We start from the raw sequence: 21174 nt of genomic DNA, 5'->3' as shown, positions 1-21174 counted from the left end.
AGTAATGAGATTTAAGATATAGTGAATTTAATATACGATTTAAGTAACAGTCTTTGATTTCACTAGTTTCATGACTGAAATTGTACTTTCAGAATTGGATGAACCCAAATGTTGTTTAGAATTTGGCCACAGAGTTAAAATTTTTAGGCTTATACTGAGAGTCATATATATTCAGCCAACTCCAAAAGTTTTATTGTCTTCTAGGTAAATACAGTGTACTTTTGGTTCTATCCTCCTTGAGACACATTGATATTCAGATGTATATTGAGATAGCCAGATGAATTTAAACATGATTTGCATAAATAAAAATTTGTTAAACTCTTCCGTAGTTATGACTTCATCCCCAAATAAAACTAAAACTCTTTCTATCCATCTCAGAATTAAGCATTGGGAAATAAGTCTTGTCTTCACTTGCTATCTGAATAACTCATGTATTCAGTTTGAGTCAGATTTCTAGTTTTTATGTTCATAGATGTTGTCTTATGTTTGCTGTTATTATAAAGGATATTTTAAAAGATATAGAAGGATAGGCAGATGTAGAGGTATATAAGGTGAGTTCCAGAAGGGTCTAGAGCACAGGAGCTTCTGTGCCATGGCTTTGGGGTGTGTGACCTCCCAAGATATGGATGCTTTCACCAAGCTAAAAGCTCCTACCAATATGGAAATTCTGCCTCCTTCTGTGATAGTTCGTTAAATGAGTTTAAGAATTTTTTTCTTATGATTTCTTACTCTGACCTAGACATATGGTAAATAATTACATATATTATAAATTTAATATAAGAGCATTATTATGAGAGTTATTTCCACCTTGCTTTATGAATATGAAAACTGAGGCCCAGAAAGTTTAAGTTATTGGCAATGATTCATGACTACAATTCCTTTCGTTGATATCACAGTGCTTCCTGAACAGAAATCTACTCCTGGTAATCTCCATTATGGCCAAAATGAAAATAAAATTTATATATATAATCAGCTACACATGTGGAAATCTGTAACTACAGAAAGAAAATGTATAAATACCTTTACCTCCCAAAACTTTTCTGTGCTCTGTGTGATGAATAGTCCTTATCTCAATAATGTCATGCAATTTTAAGTTCTTATATTCTTCTCATTGCTGAGTGTTCCTCCTGTCATCATCCACATTCATTCAAATTTGATAATGCAAGTCTTTGAGCATGATCTAAATTTGAATATAGTGTATCTTTTGTAACTGAAGTATCATGGAACAGATATAAAATGCTATCCTTGAATATAAATGCATCATTAGAAATGTCAAGTACCTTTATTGTCTAATATCTAAATACTGCAACGTAGAACCTGAGAAAAATGTGTGCATAGGGAGGACTTTGCATTTGAATCATATTCTAAGTATAAAATCTTATAAAAATAATGTATTATTTTAACTTAATTTACATTTTTAAATATGTCAGAAAGTTATATAGCTCACTTGTTTACAAAAATACTGTGAAAGACTCCTCTGTTCATGTGCCCCTGGAGGCTGGTTGCTCTATGTTTGTACTGCATTAATACAATTTATTCTCTGTAATTGGTGAATATGTTGTGTCAGGAGCAACCTGAAACATCCAATTTTCCCTTGGTCTTCTCTCTTAGAAAGTCTGATCTTGAGGCTGATGATGCTACTGCTAGGTCAGGAAAAAGACCTATGAGGTCAAGCAGGAGACTTGTTCTTGCAATATGTATCCTTTGCATTCCTGTTTGTACTTGAGCATTCTCCTTTAGCAATTCTGACTACTATTAATCTTCAAAGTCCTAAGTGTCTACAAGTGAACTGCAGCTTATTTCATTACTTGAGGGCAGGTACTTTATCTTTTCAAATAATAACAAGCATTTACCAAGCATGGTCTTAAAACTATTTTAAGTGTTTTGTGGAATTGTCTTCATAAGATTCATAACTCTCTGAGGTAATGTGGTAGCCACAAAAATGTACCTCATAGACCCCCACTTACCAGGAGAAAAGTCAACCCAAACCCCAGCTACTCTGCTCTGAAATCCATCTCTGCATGTGTGCTGAGTCCACACTTCACTTGGGCTGCTCCCAGACAATAACTGAGCTCAGCTGGGATACTGCTGGAGACCCATTCCTGGGATGGGAATATCTCTGATGGTTGTTTTTGGCTTAAAGACTCCCCAACAGCCTTGTGAAATTTGCCACATTGCATAGCAGTTTACAAACCTTCTACCCAATCTACCTTCTTTTTTCTCCTTTTTGGGTCAGACTTCAATTGTGCTTAGATGGCTGTTCCAATCTTATGAAACTCTCTCTCCAATTTCTCTCTAACATCCCCACACATTTATATAGTCTTGATCTTCTTAGGTGATTCAAACCAACACAAATATATACTACCATTGATCCAATTTTTTATACATTGATGGAAATTAAGGTAGATAATTTATCCAAGATTATTGATTTAGGAAGGTACATGTTTGAGACGATACTACATTCCCCAAAAGGGAGTCATCTTAGGGCTAGTCAATTTACTACTGCAACAGTAAGTTCTAAGAAAGACTACTTGTGAGTTGGACCTCAGGACCTTTGAAATATTTTCCATCTGTGTTATACCTAGTAGGAATTTTATGTTCTGTAGAATATCATTGTTCCATAATTTTTAGAACTTTTGTAGCCCAACTCTTACATTCCCTTTTCTTTTTTTTTTTTTTTATTTTTCTTCATGCTGTTTCATTGTTCATTAGGGGCAAGGACTTGCAGTGACCACATGTGAACAGGATATATTGAATAAAGTGTGCATATATTCATTAAGATTTATTTAACATAGGTGCATCTTTAGGTATTTATTTGTTAAAGCATTCATTTAAACTATATTTGCATTTTTATGCATAATTATTTAGTTAAATTAATTAATATATTTTTAACAAATGAGACCAATTTATTTATATATTCATATAATGTATACATATATTCAGTTTCTGACCTGTCACTAATTTACATACTTAAAACCTCTACCACTCATTGAGAGAATTCTTTTTTAAATGAAATAATGCCATTTGTTTTCTTTTGTCACCTAATTAAAAGTAAAATGAGCTTATTTAAGTGTCCTCCCAGGGCACACTGAAAATTTCCCCATAGTTGTAATATAACATGGACTTTCATTATGTAAGATAATCAACTTCAAAAGAAAGATGCGACTTTTATTATGAGTTTCTGTTTACAGAAACATGTTTAGAGTTCCATAGACCTACGATGATGGTGTTGATTCAAGTGGAACCATAGATGTGGTATTATGTTTTTATTGAGATATTCTTTAGAATATGTATATTTAGATCCCATTCCAAACCCTCTACCAAAAATTATGTATTTAAAAATATTATAAATAGAGGCACTTTTATAGGTTACTTCTTCTAGCAAGTATTCTTCTAAATAATTTGAGAAATACTGTTCTACATAGAGCAAATTTTGAATGCGAATACACACTCATTGAAAAATATAGGACTCCCTGCTCAGCGGGCAGCCTCCTTTCCCTCTCCCTCTGCCTCTCCCCATGCTTGTGCACTCACTCTCTCTCTCTGTCAAATAAATAAAGAAAAAAAGAAAAATATATAACTTCTATCTGTCAGTATTATCAGTAATTATATTATTAAATTATCATAGAGGACTATTAAGTCAACACTATTGGTTTAATATAAATAAAATGGTTTTCAGAATAAGGGCTACAGGATCTGGAGACTATACTAATTATTTAGTATATAGGTGAGATTGTTTTTGTTTTTGTTTTTGAGCATATAGGTGAGATTGTAATGAGAATAATAGCTGGTAGGATCTAATTAAAGCACAAAAATAAATAATATGTTTTCCTTTCTTTTATCTTTGACCTTCAGTCACTTTTAGAAATTCTGTAATTATCTTAAGTATTAATTTTGGAAAACAGAAACAAATAGGGAGAAAAAATAAATTGTCAGGAGAGAACCTGAGAGGTTTTCTTTTGTACCAAAACTACCAACATTCACACAAAGTTGGGAGTCATTAAGCTGAATGAATGACACATACTTTTCCCATTCCTTGACATTGAATGCAGATTTTAGTAGATGGTAGTGTTCCCTCAAAAACATGTTCTGATAATCATGTAATCCTGATCATCATTTTATAGCTTTGATGAGTTTTTTTTGTCTTCATTCATGGATGGATGATCTAAGTCACTTGTGGCCCAACAGTATTTGCATTTCTATTCCTCAGTGCTTAAAAAATATAAACATATCTGAATCCATTAGCAAGCTTCGATTTATGGCTTATAAGATTGTATTATTCTGAATAAATGATGTTGGATAAAAATCTAATAAATTTACATAATGGAATCTATAAATGTAATGGATTAACTGCATTAACGTATTTGTGGCAGTAATTTACTTTTTCTTTTTAGATGGAAAAGAATGTTTTTAATTTTCCTTTAACAGATATTATTAATCTTGTTGACTTTGTGGCTAAACATGTTGTCAGATCTATTTACCACTAAAGATAAAAATGTCTTGCATTTAAGCCTCTAGGGGGGAAATGCTACATGAATTTCTAAAAGATTGCTTTGAATATAAACAGATATATAGGAAATATTTAAAACATATAAATGGGAAATAAAAATCATTACTATATTGCATTATTTCTAAGAACTAAAGCAAAAGTTAATATAGTGTCAAAACACAAAATGAAAAAAATATTTATACAGTCACACAAGAACATTATTAACCTCATATTTTTAAATATGTAAACATAATTTTAAAGTAACAGGTTTTATTTTTCATAAATGAGGTTGAAAATAATCAGTTTGCCCTTATTGTTATCCAGTTGTACAAGACTATATCTATGTTACAATCATATTTCATTAGAAACTGTGTTAATTTAGTTTCTATTTTCTGAATTCTGGGAAACACATTTTTCTCTGTAAACAGTTACAGTTACAGTTCAGGAAACTGAAAAAAAAATACATACATATGACTGAGTTCTAAATGACTGATTAAACATGAATGATTATCTTTATGGTGGTCAAGATTTTAAATTATGGAATAAATATTATTTTAGAAAGAAGTAAGTCAAATTAAAATTGTTTAAATGCTGTAGTTTAGGAAAGCTGGTGGTGTGCTTCCAGCATATACAAATAGTAAGATCATTTAGGTGGCATTGAAAGAATAAAGATTTTGACAATAAAATCCAATAGAGCTGAGGAAAACACAACCACATTCAGATGAAGATAAGGATCACTAAAAATGTCAGTTCTTTAATATTTTACTCCAAATATGAAAGCATTAGAAGTTAGGATTGGTAGTCTGTACCAATAATTAATTAGGGAAAGTAGAACACCTTTAATAAAACCAAAATATTTTCTGGCTTTAGTACATATATAACTCCCTCAGGCAGAATTTATGACAAAATAATTTTGTGACTAAAGAATATAATAGCGCCCAAGGTAACTTAAATCACTAATACAGAGGCGGAAATTTTATTTCTAAGCCAATATACACACATACATACATACATACATATATACATACATACATACAATCTGTTTTTGTTTTCTATTCCTGCAAAATAAATTACCACAAATGTAGTGGCTTAAAATAACACCCATTTATTATATCACAGTTAGGTAGGTCAGAAGTCTAGGTGACTCTGTGCAACTTAGAATCTTACAAGGAAAAATCGCAGTGCTTGTCAGCCTGGGCTCTAACCTGGAGATTCTTGGACACAGTCCACCTCTAGTCTTACTCATTTCAGGAAGAATCCCATTCTGTTGCTTTAGGACAGAGGTCTCTAATTCCTTTCTAGTTGTCAGTTGCGTTCTTATTTCCTTTTTCACTGTCAGTTGTCAGTTCCTAGAAGCTGTCCACATTCCCAGTTACATGGCTCCCTCATAATTTATATATCTCTGAAATTCTCTTCTGCTTCATCTTTCTTGCTCCCTTTTCTGTTTCTACTATTAAGAGCTCATGTGATTATGAAGGGCCCACCAGGACAGCTTACCTATTTTAAGGTCCTTGATTAGTGATCATCATTACATCAGCAAATCTTTACCATATAAGCAAACATATCCACTCTCTCAGAGATTACAGTATGAGATCTACTGGGGGCTATCCCTATAAAATCTCTATCAAAATACCAATGACATTTTTTCTGGAAATAGAAATAACAATCCTAAAATTTATATGAGCCACAGAAGATACCAAATAGCCAAAACAATGTCAATGATGAAGAACAAAGCTGGAGTTATACTTCCTGATTTCAAAACATTAAACAAAACTACAGTAACCAAAACAATATGGTAGTGGCATACATACAAACATACAAACAAATACACCAGAATAGAGAGCCCAGAAATAAGTATATATGTATATGTATATGTATATATATATATATATCTCCCACAAGGATGCCAGTTCTACACCATGGGGAAAGGATAGTTTCTTAAACAAATGGTTTTAGGAAAACTGGATATCCACAAGAAAATAATGAAATCAGACCTTTATATTATACCATACTTAAAATTAACCCAAAATAGAGTAAACATTTAAATGTAAGACTCTAAAGACTGAAACTCCTAGAAAAAAACATAGTTCATAACATTGCTCTTAGCAATGATTTCATGGATATGATACCAAAAGCACAGGCGAGAAATATAAAAATAAACAAGTGGGACTACATCAAACTAAAACATTACTGCACAGCAAAGGAAAGAATCAACAAAGTGAAAGCTAACCTATGAAATGTGAAACAAATATTTGCCAACCACATATCTGATAAGGGTTAATTTCCAAAATAAATAAGGAACTCTTGCAACTCAATAGCAAGACAGAACAAAACCCTAAAAAAAAACAACAAAAAAACAAATAACCGAACTAAAAAATGGACAATGGACTTGAATAGACATTTCTTCAAAGAAGACATACAATTAACCAAGAGGTATATGAAAGAGATATATGGTCAACATAACTAGTCACCAAGGAAATGCAAATCAAAGGATATTGGACTATTATCTCACACCTAGAAGATGACCATTATCAAAAAGAAAGAGAAAGACAGAGTGAGGAATTAAAATAACAAGTGTGGAGATATTGAAACTCCTGTTCATTGTTAGTAGGAAGGTAAAATGATACATGTGCTATGGAAAACTGGATGGAGATTCTTCATAAATTAAAAATATAACTATCATATATTCTGCAATCCCACTTCTGGGCACTTATCCAAAAAATTGAAAACAGGCTCTCAAAGCGATAGGCACATTCCCATGTTCATTGCATCATTATTCACAATAATCAAAGGTAGAAACAATTGAAATTTCCATTAACAGATGAAAAAGGAAATTATATATATATATATATATGAATTCCATATATATATACTATGGAATACTATTCAGCCTTTAAAAAGGAAATCTCATCTCACACTACAGCGTGGATGAAACTTGAACATTATGCTAAGTGAAATAAGCCAGTCAGAGAGGGACAAATGTTGTAAGATGCCAATTATATGAGCCATCTAAAGTATTCAAACTCATAAATTAGAAAGTAGAATTGTGTTTTCCAGGGATTGGGGGAAACGGAAAATGGGGAGTTCTTTTGAATGGGTATAGAGCTTTATTCATGCAAGATAGACATATTTTAGAGGTCTGCTATACATCAATGTGTATATAGGTAACAATAGCATACTGTACACTTAAAATTTTGTTAAGAAGGTAAATTTCATTTTATATGCTTTTCACCACAATAAAAATAATCAAAGAGGATGAAATCCACATCCAGTATTTTAGTTCACTTCAAATCCCTTGTATTTTTATGTTTTGAAAAATAACCAGTCACAGACAATTAATTAATTACAAGTAAAATATAATCTTAGAAAAGAGAGATCTGATGGATGCTACCTTAGCCAAATGACCAAATACTATATAAATATAATGAGACAATTTGATATCCAGTACTTCCTCAAAATATATAAGCAGGATAGGATTTTGTATCACTTATTCAGTATCATTCCAAAAAAGGAAAATCGACATCCAATTATGAGAAAACAATCAGATACTGAATTAATAAGCATTCTACCAAGCAAATTGTTTTGTACTTTTCACAAATGTCTATTTCATGAGAGAAAAATAAAAGTGTTAAGAACTTTTCCAACTTAAATACCAAATAGACCTAACAACTAAATACAAAATGAGTAATCCTAGATCGTATGCTAGATTGGGAGAAAATGCTCTAAAGCATATTATTAAGATAAGTAGCAAAATTTGAGTATGGATCGTAAATTATAAAATACCACTGTGTCTGTGTTAGATGACTGTTAAATTTTCTGTGCTTTTGAAAAAGAATGACTTTGGATCTGGGAAAGATCCTATGTTAAATTCATGGAAATATTTTCAAGTGGAATAATAATAATATTTTTCCATTTATTTAGAGAGAAATGGATGGATGAGATAGATGATAGATGATAGATAGATAGATAGATAGATAGATAGATAGATAATAGATAATAAATAGATGGATGATAGAACATGTATAACAAAATATCAACCTTTGGTGGATCTAGATGAAAGATATACAGATTTACTTGGACTATTTTTCCAACTATTTGTTTAAAAATAGGTAAAACAAATAAACAAAAACTACCCAGACATTGTAAACCACAAATATCTTTGTGTTATATACACTGTGATTCAAAACCATATTCTTCATCGTAGAAGTACTGCTGATGTGGAAGATTATTGGAAGTTTCACCATGATACTATTTAACAAGGCACAGAGAGAAATATAGAACAATATCTTAACCTTGTGATAGAGATAATAAGAGGTGTTCCAGCATGGACCAAACCTTAGTAGTACTGCATATAAACATAGTTATAGTGGAGAGCAGCAAGAATTTCATTCTTGAAAGGAAACATTCAAATTTGCAAATATTACCAAAGCCCTCCTGATCTCCATTTTGAGAAACTTTCATTATGAGCATGTTATGACAGGTTGTAAGAGCATAGGCTATTGATACAAACACTGCAAGTACTGAAAAATGCCCTGGGGCTCATTGTGTCATCTTTTTTTTTTAATTTTAACTTTTTATTGAAATATAAATATACATAGAGGAAAGTATTTATCAGTACATAGATGATGAATTTTTACAAACTGAGCACACCTGTAAGAGCACACAGATTGGAATATAAAATTTTACCGGTACTTAAGAACCCCTCTTTTCACCTCTGACTGTCACCGCCACTCCTTCACCACCCCAACAAGAATAAACACATTCCTGATTTATAGCATGATATTTTTTTTCTTGTTTTGGTACTTTGCATAAATGAAAAAAAAAATCCTACACTTGACTATTGTGGACTGAGCTAGCCTGACTCTAACAGCTTGCCCAGGTGTTTTCCTTTGAATATATTAAAATGTCATTTTAAAATGTCAAAATTGAGCCACAAGCTCCTCCAAAGATATATGCTTTTCACTGGCTATCCCACACTAATATGTGAATTAAGAGGCCAAAAATGTGTGTGATCTTGATTATTTTTTCCTTGCCAGCATGATGGAGTATATTTTCCACAGCAAAATTACTGTAGTTGTTTTAACAGTGAAAATATAAATGAGACTACATCTGTTATTACTCACCATAATAAGGAGTATAATAAATAACATTATCACTATTGACAGAAATAGCGATATTCAGATATAAAGGCAAGGTTTCTGATAAACCATGAGATAGCAAACTGTTGAATCTCTGTGCTTCCAACCAAATTACTTTTGCATATTTTCATATTTAAAGGTAATTACATTTATAACTCATCTTTGAAAGAAAAAGACTCTGAGAATATTTAATATGTAGACTTGACCAATGAATCAGAATATTCTAATGCTGACTTTTCATATTTATTTACTGTTTGATGCCTTAATTTCCCTGGTATTTATACGTATTATAAGATTATTGTAAGAATTTGTGAGCTTTATGTAAAATCTTTACAGAGCTACAGCGTTGTCTCAAACTCAAATATTATTATTAGAATATATTCCTCTTATAGTTTATTGTCCTTAATTTATGCATAATTTATAGAAACACATAAGGCTGAGACTATTGGTAACCAGCAAATAGAAAGTAAAGATTTAAATCAGTACAAATAGGCCACAGTACATGAAGTATAAATAATCATGGAAATATAAAATATATACTAAATCTAAAATATACTCATTCCTTATATGTATAAGATAGAATATTACCTATAAACTGAAAATATTCTTTTAAATGTACTTTACATGTATTAAGAGTTTGAAGAATAGACATAACATTTAATCGTTGACCAAGTGAACCAATTTTAGATAAATTATCCTAATGAGAAGTATGAAAAACAGTATGATATTTTTGTCCAGAACTGATTCGTGCACACACACATACAAAGTCTGATATTCACCTTATGCATAATTAAGGACCTTTCCACTTTATGAAATAAAATTTTAATCATGTATTGAAGGCATATTTAATAGTATGTAATAACAATTACCGTATATTGTTAAATAGAAAAATAAGCTCTACATTGAATAATAGAAATTTTATCAGGAAATACATCTCCATTTAACACACACTTACACACATACAGAAAAATGACTGGAAGGAAATATGCTAAAAATTTAATCGTATTTAACTCTGAGTTGTATTTTCTCCTCTTTTCTTATTTTTTAAAAAAAATTGAAATGACTATTATCTCTATACCTTGAGAATATTGCATTTTAATACAACATATTTCAATACATACAAAATGTAAAGAAGTAAAAGGTGTAAAATAGGTTATAGATCTCAAATAATCAGAGATTAAAGACACACACACACACCCCCACACTAAAACTTTAGAATAAACTTCGAGCAACATTGTGTTTGGCCTGAAGCAAAGCTCAAGGAGCGATGCTTTTTTGGGAGGTGTAAAATCTAAGCAGGGAAAGTGAAGAAAAAAGGAAGTCAGTCTTGAATGGATTGGAGAACATAACAAGTGATGTATTCCAGGTGACCACTGCTTCACTTAGAGACATAGCATGTCTCCTCAGCCCAGCAGAACATCACTGGACAGGCGTAGAGAAACAAGTCTTCCTTTAGACAGCATGATGGAGAAGACATGTTTTTGAAGTTCCCTTTTTTGTCCCCCACCCCCATTGGTTGACAGTTGCTCATCAGGGAATTGTTACTCCTGAAATTTGGGGTTATATCACTTTTCCCTTCACAGCTGCCAAGAAGCCAGATCCCAGTCCTTGTATTGCAGTATTTCATCAGATTCTGCAAGTGATTGGCATAGTTGGAGAGGGGAATGTCTTAGAGGACGCAGATGGACCTGAAATGAACAGGTTATCTAATGGAAAAAAAGTCAAAATCAATGAGGTCGAAGATCCAAAACAAGGCATAAGATGGATCTAATACATAACAGAAAAATAAAATAGTGCGGCTGAAACATGAAACTACGAATAGTAGGCAAAAATACAGGTTCCTGGTCATAAAACAATTGAAAAATCTTTCAAACTAGATTAAGAAAAAGAAATCTCCCATATAAACTTTCTGTCAAACAGGATAATAGTTAGAGAAATATAAGGGTCATGATTGGGAAAGTGTTGATTAATGATGCCTAATAGGATTTATTAGTAAAAAACATACATAAAATATACAGAGGTTGGTGGTTCAGGGATTGGTGTGGCAGCTCCATGATGATCCTTTGTGTGGTTATCTTCATGTTTCCTTTTTTTTTTTTAAAGATTTTATTTATTTATTTGGTAGAGAGAGACAGATAGTGACAGAGATAGCGAGAGACAGCACAAGCAGGGGAAGAGGCAAAAGGAGAGGGAGAAGCAGGCTCCCCATAGAGCAGGGAACCTGACGTGGGGCTAAGTCCCAGGACCCTGGGATCATGACCTGAGCTGAAGGCAGACGCTTAACCGACCAAGCCACCCAGGCGCCCCTATCTTCATGTGTCTTGTGGTTGGGTTTCTTTGAAAGTCTTGGATTTGTGAGTCTACAGTTTTGATCAAATTTAGACATTTTTTGGTTATTATGTTTTTAAATATTTATTTTGTTTCTCTCTCTGTCTTCTCCTTTTGTTATTTCAATCGTCCATGTACTCCAACTACATCCATTACATCTCTACCAATTTGATTTTTTTTATATATTCCATACCTATACTAAACATGTTCAATATTTTATCTGACATTTTGAACATATGAAGCAAGTTATAAAAATGTTAACATCAGTTTCAGTCTTGGTCTGTTTCAATTCATTTGCTTTTTTTTTTTTCCTTATATGGGTTATATTTTTCTGCTCTTTTTACATGTCCATTAAGTTTTGATTAGATGGGGGCGCCTGGGTGGCTCAGTTGGTTAAGCGACTGCCTTCGGCTCAGGTCATGATCCTGGAGTCCCGGGATCGAGTCCCGCATCGGGCTCCCTGCTCAGCGGGGACTCTGCCTCTCCCTCTGACCCTCCCCCCCCCTCATGTGCTCTCTCTCTCATTCTCACTCTCTCAAATAAATAAATAAATAAAACCTTTTAAAAAAAAGTTTTGATTAGATGGCAGATACTATGAGCTTTGCACCTTGTTAGTTGCAGGGGATTTTTTTTTTTTTTTTGTACTCCTTTAAGTGCTATTGAACTTCATTTAGAAGTGTAGTTAAGTTACCTGGAAACTGATTCTTTTGAGATTTGCTTTTAAAGTGTGTTAGGTGGGACCAGAACAGGCTGTAGTCTAGGTCCAATTATTCTCCTCTGAGATCCTTCTGAATGCTCTACCTAGGGGCCGTGATCACGAGCTTTCCTAAAATTCTCTAATTTTTAATGGATGTTCTTTCTGCAAATTAGAGTAGTCGCCTCACGTGCCTGTATTGATCTATACACTGCCAACTCCTCGAGGGAGACCTGCTGTAGATCTTTAGATTTCTCTCTCTGTTCATTTCTCTCTTCTCTGACACTCTGCCTTGCAAACTCAAGTACCTTTGCCTCCCTGCAATCTCTGTTACATAACCTCACTTTGGGAATCTGTCAGCCTCTGACTGAGTTCTTCTCCCTGCTTTATGATCTGCTTTTTATTCTTCTGTCTTATGATTGTAATGTATTCACAGGGCAATAGCCTGGGGCAATTGTAGGACTCACATTGTTTGTTTTCTATGGCTAGATCAATGTCTCCATTGTCTTATTGCCAATGTCTTGAAAATGTTGTTTTAATATATTTTCACCCTTTGTTTTTGAATTAAACTAGATAATCATGGAAGACTACTAACATGGATTGTATATTTTAACCCCCAATGGAAATGCTTTCACTGATACGCATTTGGTTCCTATTTCTTTACCCTTCATTAATATAGAAAACCCTAAATATGAATTGCTTTTCAATAGAAATTTTAAATTTGTTAAATTTAATTTGGTTGGAAGCACAGAGATTAAACAGTTTGCTATCTCACGGTTTATCAGAAACCTTGCCTTTATATCTGAATATTGCTATTTCTGTCAATAGTGATAGTTATTTATTTATGTTAAAGTTTACTACCTTTACTATTATCTTTATGAGGACCCATATTAAAATCTCACAAAATCTCATTTAAAAATCACAATATAATGAAGAATTGGACTCATTTCTATGACTGGGCTGGTATTGATGTACTCATTTATGTGACTTTTTTTTTTTTGCGCCACCTAAAAGTATAGGTCCAAACATGTAATTTGACAGATCCAAATGTGTAATTTGGGAAATGATCTCACTTCATCTTATTTTTCTGAAGATTATTTTTCCATCATGCAAATCTCAGTGGTTTTGGTCAAACTAAATACCTAAGTAAACTAAAACAGAGGGCAGACAGATTGGTAGTTTTTTTGACCTTCCCTGACTTTCTAAACTGAATGTTTTTCCTGCCTAGTTCAAAAATCTCCACCTGATACTTTTAAACATATTTAGTTCTATACAATTTCTTGTAGACCTACAAGTGGAATCTGCCAGAACATTCTTACCCTAACAGATTTTTGGATTTGGCTCCTTTTCTCCAGCCATATCCTGCTGTTCCTCATCCCTCTGTACGGCAGTTCTAGCAGTGCATTGAAGGGTTGCACCAAATGATGCACTGAAGGGAGAATAATTAAAGTCATTCAATTATTGAGTATTTATGGAGGATCAAATATGTGCCAGCAAAGGTGCTGTCTTATGGAGATGTAACACGGAACTTGACAAATATCAATCTGCTTTCACAAAAATCCAGTATCAAAAGGTATTGCTTTAATTTTCTCCTGAAATGTCAAACCATGGACAATGCAATGGATAGTTATGACCCAGAAAAAAGTAGGACATATGCTTTAATTTAATGGCTTATTTCCTAAGTATTTAAAAATATGAAAAAGTATGTAATTGCAAAATTTAGCTGTAAGAATATACATTGATGTTTCACATCTGATGACTATATAACCTTATTTTGTCAGTGTAAACCTAAAACCTCCTATTCAAAGGGAAAAATCTATTGGAAAGGAGATCAAACATAATTATCAAAAATAAACAACTGGTGATTGAAGTTAAACCTAAATAATAATGTCACAGCTACAACAGGTTGACTAATTGTCATATGAAAATATAGAGAGACATAGGCTAAATCAACTGAAAATTGGGAAGATAGGTTTGAGGTAGAGAAAGGAAGAGGCAGAAAGTTAGGATATTTTTAAGGCCTAGGTTGCCCAAGGGTTGCCTAGATTAGGGAACAGTTTAAATTTTAGAATCCTAGTAATTCCTTACAGTTTTTCAAGTAAGAAAAAAAAATATTGTCTATTATTTAGTTAAAAATATTCCATTTACTCTTTCTGGTTGTAGACTCAGTAGCAAATAAGAATAAATCATTTCCACCCTCCAAGATCATGCACTATAGTAGGGAAGACAGCTACCACATACACAAAAACATACCAGTTGATAACCCTTCATTTTGAATGAATGTGTAGAGTAGACAAAAACAATTTTCTCATTTTCTTTTGAAATGTGAACCTTTTTGTTCAAATTTTTAATAACTTGAAAGCAAAGAACTTTTAAGAAAATCAATTATTTGCCACTAATGTTGTTGATGTCTGTGAAAAAAAAAAACTATTTTCTTTATGTATTGACTTGGTAATATATTGGCTTATATGAAGACATGCTTTTTTCTGGTTTATGTTTTATTTCTAAATATTTATCACAAGATATTAGATAATTAAACATTTATTTCTCTCAGCTCGTTTTATTTGTATCATTTATCTTACCATGGTAACTCAGGATTTGATATCACTGTCTTGGTTTTCCATGGAGTTCCCATTACTGTCACAGAATACCCTAAACAATATAGAGAAGTACAAAATTGGAGTATGATTATCTGTCAGATATGACAAAATAGACATTCAAATGAGATTACTCTCCTATGATATTTTCTTAGTGTGTGTATGTGTGTGTGTTTAAGGAAATGTGCACTTATCACAGAGAGGGAAACCCATTTTTTTTTAAAAAGCACATCCCATTGAATTCTTTAAAATTAAGCACATATTTTGAACCACCAAAGATCCCTGAATGAGAAAGTAGTTGCTCTTCGTGTTTAAACAATTGCATGCTGTGTTTTATAGCACTCAAAATATATTTCAAAAACGACTTCAGGAGTGGTGAGAGGAAACATGGTGTCAACTAACAGGAGTAAAGTGATAAAAAGTGTTGGATAGAGATGCCCCCAGTGCAGAAGGCTGGGATCTAATTGAATGGAAAGGGGAAAATGGTGTTATAACAAGTACTTACTGAAGAGTCTCCAAATTGTGTTAAAAAAAAAAAAGGTAGATCACTTTGTTTTTTTATTTGTTTGTGTTGTTTTTCTGTTTCAATTTAGAAAACAAGAAAAATGGAGATATTAGGAATTAATATCTTTTTTAAGGTCAATGACTTCAACTCCTAAATTCTCTATTTTATTCTTTTACCTAATTATCTAAAATCTCCATAGAAAGAAGGATCCGGGGGACCTGGGTGGCTCAGTCAATTAAGCATCTACCTTCGCCTCAGATCATGATCCCATGGGATCAGAGCCCCATGGAGGGCTCCCTGCTCAGCGGGGAGCCTGCTTCTCCCTCTGCCTGCTGTCCCCCCTGCTTGTGCGCACTCTCTCTCTGTAAAATAAATAAATAAAATCTAAAAAAAGAAAGAAAAGAAAGAAGGATCCAGTGACAAAAGTCATGGAATTAAATGTAGACTGCCATGTTAAAATAATAAAAACAGATATCTCCTCAAAGTACTGGTTTTAGTTCCTTTGAGTATATACACAGAAGAGAGATTACTGGATCATATGGTAGTTCAATTTTAAATTATTTAAGTAACCTTCATACTGTTTTCTATAAGGGCTCTACCAATTTATGTTCTCATCAACAGTATACACAAGAGTTTCATTGCCTTCACAACACTCACTATATTTTATTTTATTTATTTTTAAGTTTTTGATAGTAGCTATTTTAACAGGTGTAAGGTGATCTATCATTGTGGTTTTGATTTGTGTTTCTCTGATGATTAGTGGAGTTGATCATATACCTGTTTCCATTTGTATATAAATATGTGAGAGGGTATGTTCATTAGTTTGACTGTAATAATCATTTCATTATGTATATGTATAATGTCATGTTGTACACCTTAAATATATATAATTTTAAAATTAAATAATAGTTAAAAACATAAAAATAAGATAAAAAATAAAGACATTAATTATGTAAATAATGATATATTATCTCATTCCCATTGCAATTTACTGAGGAGTTTATGTAGGTCGTGTAATCCACTGAGGGTTTTATGTACATCATTATTTCATTTATTTTTCAAAATAACTTCATGAGGTTGATCTTAGTTCTATATCATCTGTGGAAGAATAGAATGTAAGGGTATTTAAAAAACTTGATTAAAAAAAAAAAAGAAAGAAAAGAAACTTGATGTAGGCTCCGGAAAATTCAAGACACCAGAATAACTTTTTTGCCAGTGGATATTAGACGGGGTAAAATAACTAAACCCCTTTTCTGCTGTTTTTACATAAAGTGTTCCATGATCTATGTTTCTGGGTTAAAGATCCTCTGGTTAGATATCAAGCTTATTTTTTCCCAGAAAAAAAGCTAGGAATATTCCCTGAACTATGTTATTATTGTTTTTATTAGATATTACATCAGGCCCCAAATTTTTTGAAGGAATAATATCATACAGGGGTTGAGTCATAAATGTGTTTGTTTCATAATATAAGCAAGGAATCCATTCAGCACAGGCTGTGACAGATATCCCTTCACTCAGAATGCTAAGCAGGATAGATGCTCTGGACTTTTATGAATATTTGGGGATTTCCTTTTCAGTCAGCAAGAACATCAGTGTGAAGTATTACTTGGCCCTACATTTAGTAAATAATTCATAGACAGGGAGGGCTTTATGTGAATATTGACTGGTCTCTGCCTCCCAGATTCCTGCAGATCCTAAACCTTTTGCCTAATGTCACAGAGATAACAATTTATTTTGAGAAAGAATTGAAACCAATATATATCTGAGAAAGGATTTGAATCAATGTCTCTACCTGAGTGATAAAGAAAAATAATGCTACCTAATATGTAATTAGATAATAAATATCTGATGACATGAGAAAAAGTGGCAAAGTAGGAAAGCAATTTTGTTTCTTCAGTTTTATTTAAAACTGTAATCTTTGTTGTAATAATCTTATAAGTCACTTTTTATATAATAAATGGTAGAATTCTTACAACAGATTTTTTAAAACAAACATTTAATGGAATTTGAATTGTGATTTTACCTGGTTTCTTGGATATTTCCATCAGGAAAAAAATATTGATATGCCCAGCTACAATTCATAAAATGCACTACAGCTCCCTGGCAGTAGAGATTGAAATGACAAAACCAATATTCAGAAAGGTGATAGCAATAACCAGACTCTGGATTAGAAATCCCCAATACTGTTCATTTTCCAGAAGCATTGGCATGGTGTAATCTTGGTTTGAGAGAGTAAGAGCAGCAGTGATGACCCTGGAATGGGTGAGAAGAGAGGAAGGAAAGAAATTTAATGTCCACAAACCAGAGAATGGAAGGTGGTCAGAGAAAGAGCTATAGCAACAGCAACTCATTTGACGATTTGGTAGTAGACTATTGAGCAATGCAAAAGCAAGGAAGGGAGAGCTGGAAAAAATATCTAAAATACATAAGTTAATATCTTTAAATGTTTTTAGTTTAGGATGTTAATTCTTATGAGACAAAGAAAGTCACTTATTCTTGATTTGTGTCTCCTAAACCATCATTTCCCAAAATTTAGTGTGACTAAAAATGACTTGGAGAGCTTGGTAAAACAGAATCCTGGGCCCCACCCTCAAAGATTCTGAAGGAGTAGAACTTGAATGGGTGCAATAACTTGCATTTCTAGCCAAACATAGTTGATATTTTTGCTATTTATAGATGTAATAATCAGAATGATCCCCTAAAGATGTATACATCTAATTCTTGGAATCTGTGAATACATTCTGTCACTTGGCAAAGGGGAATCAAGATTATAATGGAATTAAAGTTGCTAATCATTTCACCTTAAAGTGAAGGATAAAGGATATTATCTGGATTTATCCATGTGGACACAATGTAATCACAAAGATTCTAAAATGGGGAAGATGGAGGTAGAAGAGTCAGAAAGAAAGAGATGACATCATTGGAAAGACTGAACTGGCTATCGTTAACATTGAAGAATAAAATGTTAAGGATCCAAGGAATATGGGCAGCCTGTAGAGCTAGGAAAGGCAAGGAAATGGATTCTTCTCTAGAGCCTCCAGAAAGGAATGCATCCCTGCCAGCACCTTGATTTTAGCACGTTCCTTAAAAGAGAGAACAAGACTTTAGAATCCATAGTAGGTTTTTCTATCTTTCTAGTAGTGTCAATATGTTAGGCAGCATGTTATAATATTTTAAATAATTATTAGAAAATAATTCCTTTAGATTCATGTCAAAAAGATTTGGTATGCATATAAATGTCATTGAGAAAAAAATTAAAGTAATTTGCAGTAGAGGTTATGTATGTATCTTTCTTAGATCTACTGTCATTCTGATCTTGGAAAGTTGAACAATATCTAGAATCAATAAATCATAGGAAGGTTGATCTGGTTTGGAATGAAGGGCCAAGAAAAAAGAGAAAATTGTTTAACAAGCACCTATAACCTATTGATCAGATGCTATTCATCTATTCATTGTTCATTATCTTAGTGAACAAATGCGTATTGAATGTCTATTACATGCTAAGAATTCAGGAACTATTTTATGAGATTGAGGAGGGAGAGTTAAAAATAGAGGACAAAATTTCTATACGAAGACATCTTATATTCAAATAAAGGATACAGATATTAAAACATATTGATTGAAATGTAAAGGATCTTAATAGTGATTAATGGAAAAAATAATTCAGGGATGATGGTATAGGAAATAAGAATGTTTATTTTTAAAATACTGTTGTTAGGAAAAACAACTCCAACAGAAATCATATTAGAATAAATACAGAAATTAAGTTTGGGAATAAACCATGTAGATAACTGGGGAAATCGAGTTTCATTAAAGAGAAAAACCTATACTAATACCCTGAGTTGCATTCATTCCTGCAGTTTTCTAGTAAAAAAACAGAAGATTGATAAGGAAAAAGACAGAGCAAGTGAGAGTCTGAGAAGTAGAAAGACACCTGAGAGATAATGAAAGGTCAGTTGATGTAAGGTCTTGTCAAACATTATAAAGACTTTGGTGGAAAGTCCTTGACATAGAAATTCAATTAAGGATTTTGAATGGAGAAATAGCATATATGAGGATCTTCTCTGGATGTTTCATTGAGAATAAATTAAAGGGGAAGAAAAATTGAAGCTGGGAGGCAGGTTAAAATGTCATTGAATAGCCCTGCCTCCAGGTTCTGAGAAGATGGCGAAGGTCTCAGAGCTTTACGATGTCACTTGGGAAGAAATGCGAGATAAAATGAGAAAATGGAGAGAAGAAAACTCACGAAACAGTGAGCAAATTGTGGAAGTTGGAGAGGAATTAATTAATGAATATACTTCTAAGCTTGGAGATGATATTTGGATCATATATGAGCAAGTGATGATTGCAGCCCTAGACTATGGTCGAGATGACTTGGCATTGTTTTGTCTTCAGGAGTTGAGAAGACAGTTCCCTGGCAGTCACAGAGTCAAGAGACTAACTGGCATGAGATTTGAGGCCATGGAAAGATATGATGATGCTATACAACTATATGATAGAATTTTACAAGAAGATCCAACTAACACTGCTGCAAGAAAGCGTAAGATTGCCATTCGAAAAGCCCGGGGGAAAAATGTGGAGGCCATTCGGGAACTGAATGAGTATCTGGAACAATTTGTTGGGGACCAAGAAGCTTGGCATGAACTTGCAGAACTTTATATCAATGAACATGACTATGCTAAAGTAGCCTTTTGTTTAGAGGAGCTAATGATGACTAATCCACACAACCACTTATACTGTCAGCAGTATGCTGAAGTTAAATATACCCAGGGTGGACTTGAAAACCTTGAACTTTCAAGAAAGTATTTTGCTCAGGCACTGAAACTGAACAACAGAAATATGAGAGCTTTGTTTGGGTTTTACGTGTCGGCAAGTCATATTGCTTCTAATCCAAAAGCAAGTGCAAAAACAAAAAAGGACAACATGAAATATGCTAGTTGGGCAGCTAGTCAAATAAACAGAGCTTATCAGTTTGCAGGTCTAAGTAAGAAGGAAACCAAATACTCTCTTAAGGCAGTTGAAGACATGTTGGAAACACTGCAGATCACCCAACCTTAAAGGTTTCAAACTCTTTCACATTACATTTCACAACTGCACAATTGAACTTGCTGGCCTGTGACTACTAAATGCCTAATGCTATTTATATTCTAATTTTTTGTTAAGAGGGCAATTGTAAAGAATGTTTATGTAGACCTAAAAATGCCTTTTATTGCTAAGCAGGAAGATGGAGAAAGTCCACAGAAGAGAGATTTAACAAGATTCATATTGATTGTACATCATTCTCTTCATATCACACATATACAACTTCTTTTAAACCACAACCTGATGTAGAAATCCCATAAATAAATCATGTGATTTATTCAACTTGCAAAAAAAATGTCATTGAATAATCTAATGGGAATGTGATGGTAGCTTGGACAAGA

The 21174-nt window shown here is 32.9% G+C and overlaps 1 protein-coding gene and 1 pseudogene across 1 annotated transcript; both read left to right on the top strand.

Annotated features, from left to right (window-relative positions):
* The window catches only part of LOC113928457, a 176614-nt pseudogene extending 165216 nt beyond the window's left edge, over positions 1-11398 (top strand).
* An 8501-nt stretch (positions 11399-19899) lies between these two features.
* On the top strand, positions 19900-20809 carry LOC113928458 (ER membrane protein complex subunit 2-like). Its single transcript, XM_035727535.1, has one exon. It carries the CDS (start codon positions 19916-19918, stop codon positions 20807-20809), a length of 894 nt encoding a protein of 297 aa, XP_035583428.1. The 5' UTR covers positions 19900-19915.
* Positions 20810-21174: the final 365 nt, after the last annotated feature.

The sequence above is a fragment of the Zalophus californianus genome, chromosome 5 (genome assembly GCF_009762305.2).
Source record: "Zalophus californianus isolate mZalCal1 chromosome 5, mZalCal1.pri.v2, whole genome shotgun sequence".
Lineage (NCBI taxonomy): Eukaryota > Metazoa > Chordata > Mammalia > Carnivora > Otariidae > Zalophus > Zalophus californianus.
The sequence above is the reverse complement of the archived record's forward strand: the minus strand, read 5'-3'. Positions and strand labels throughout refer to the sequence as shown.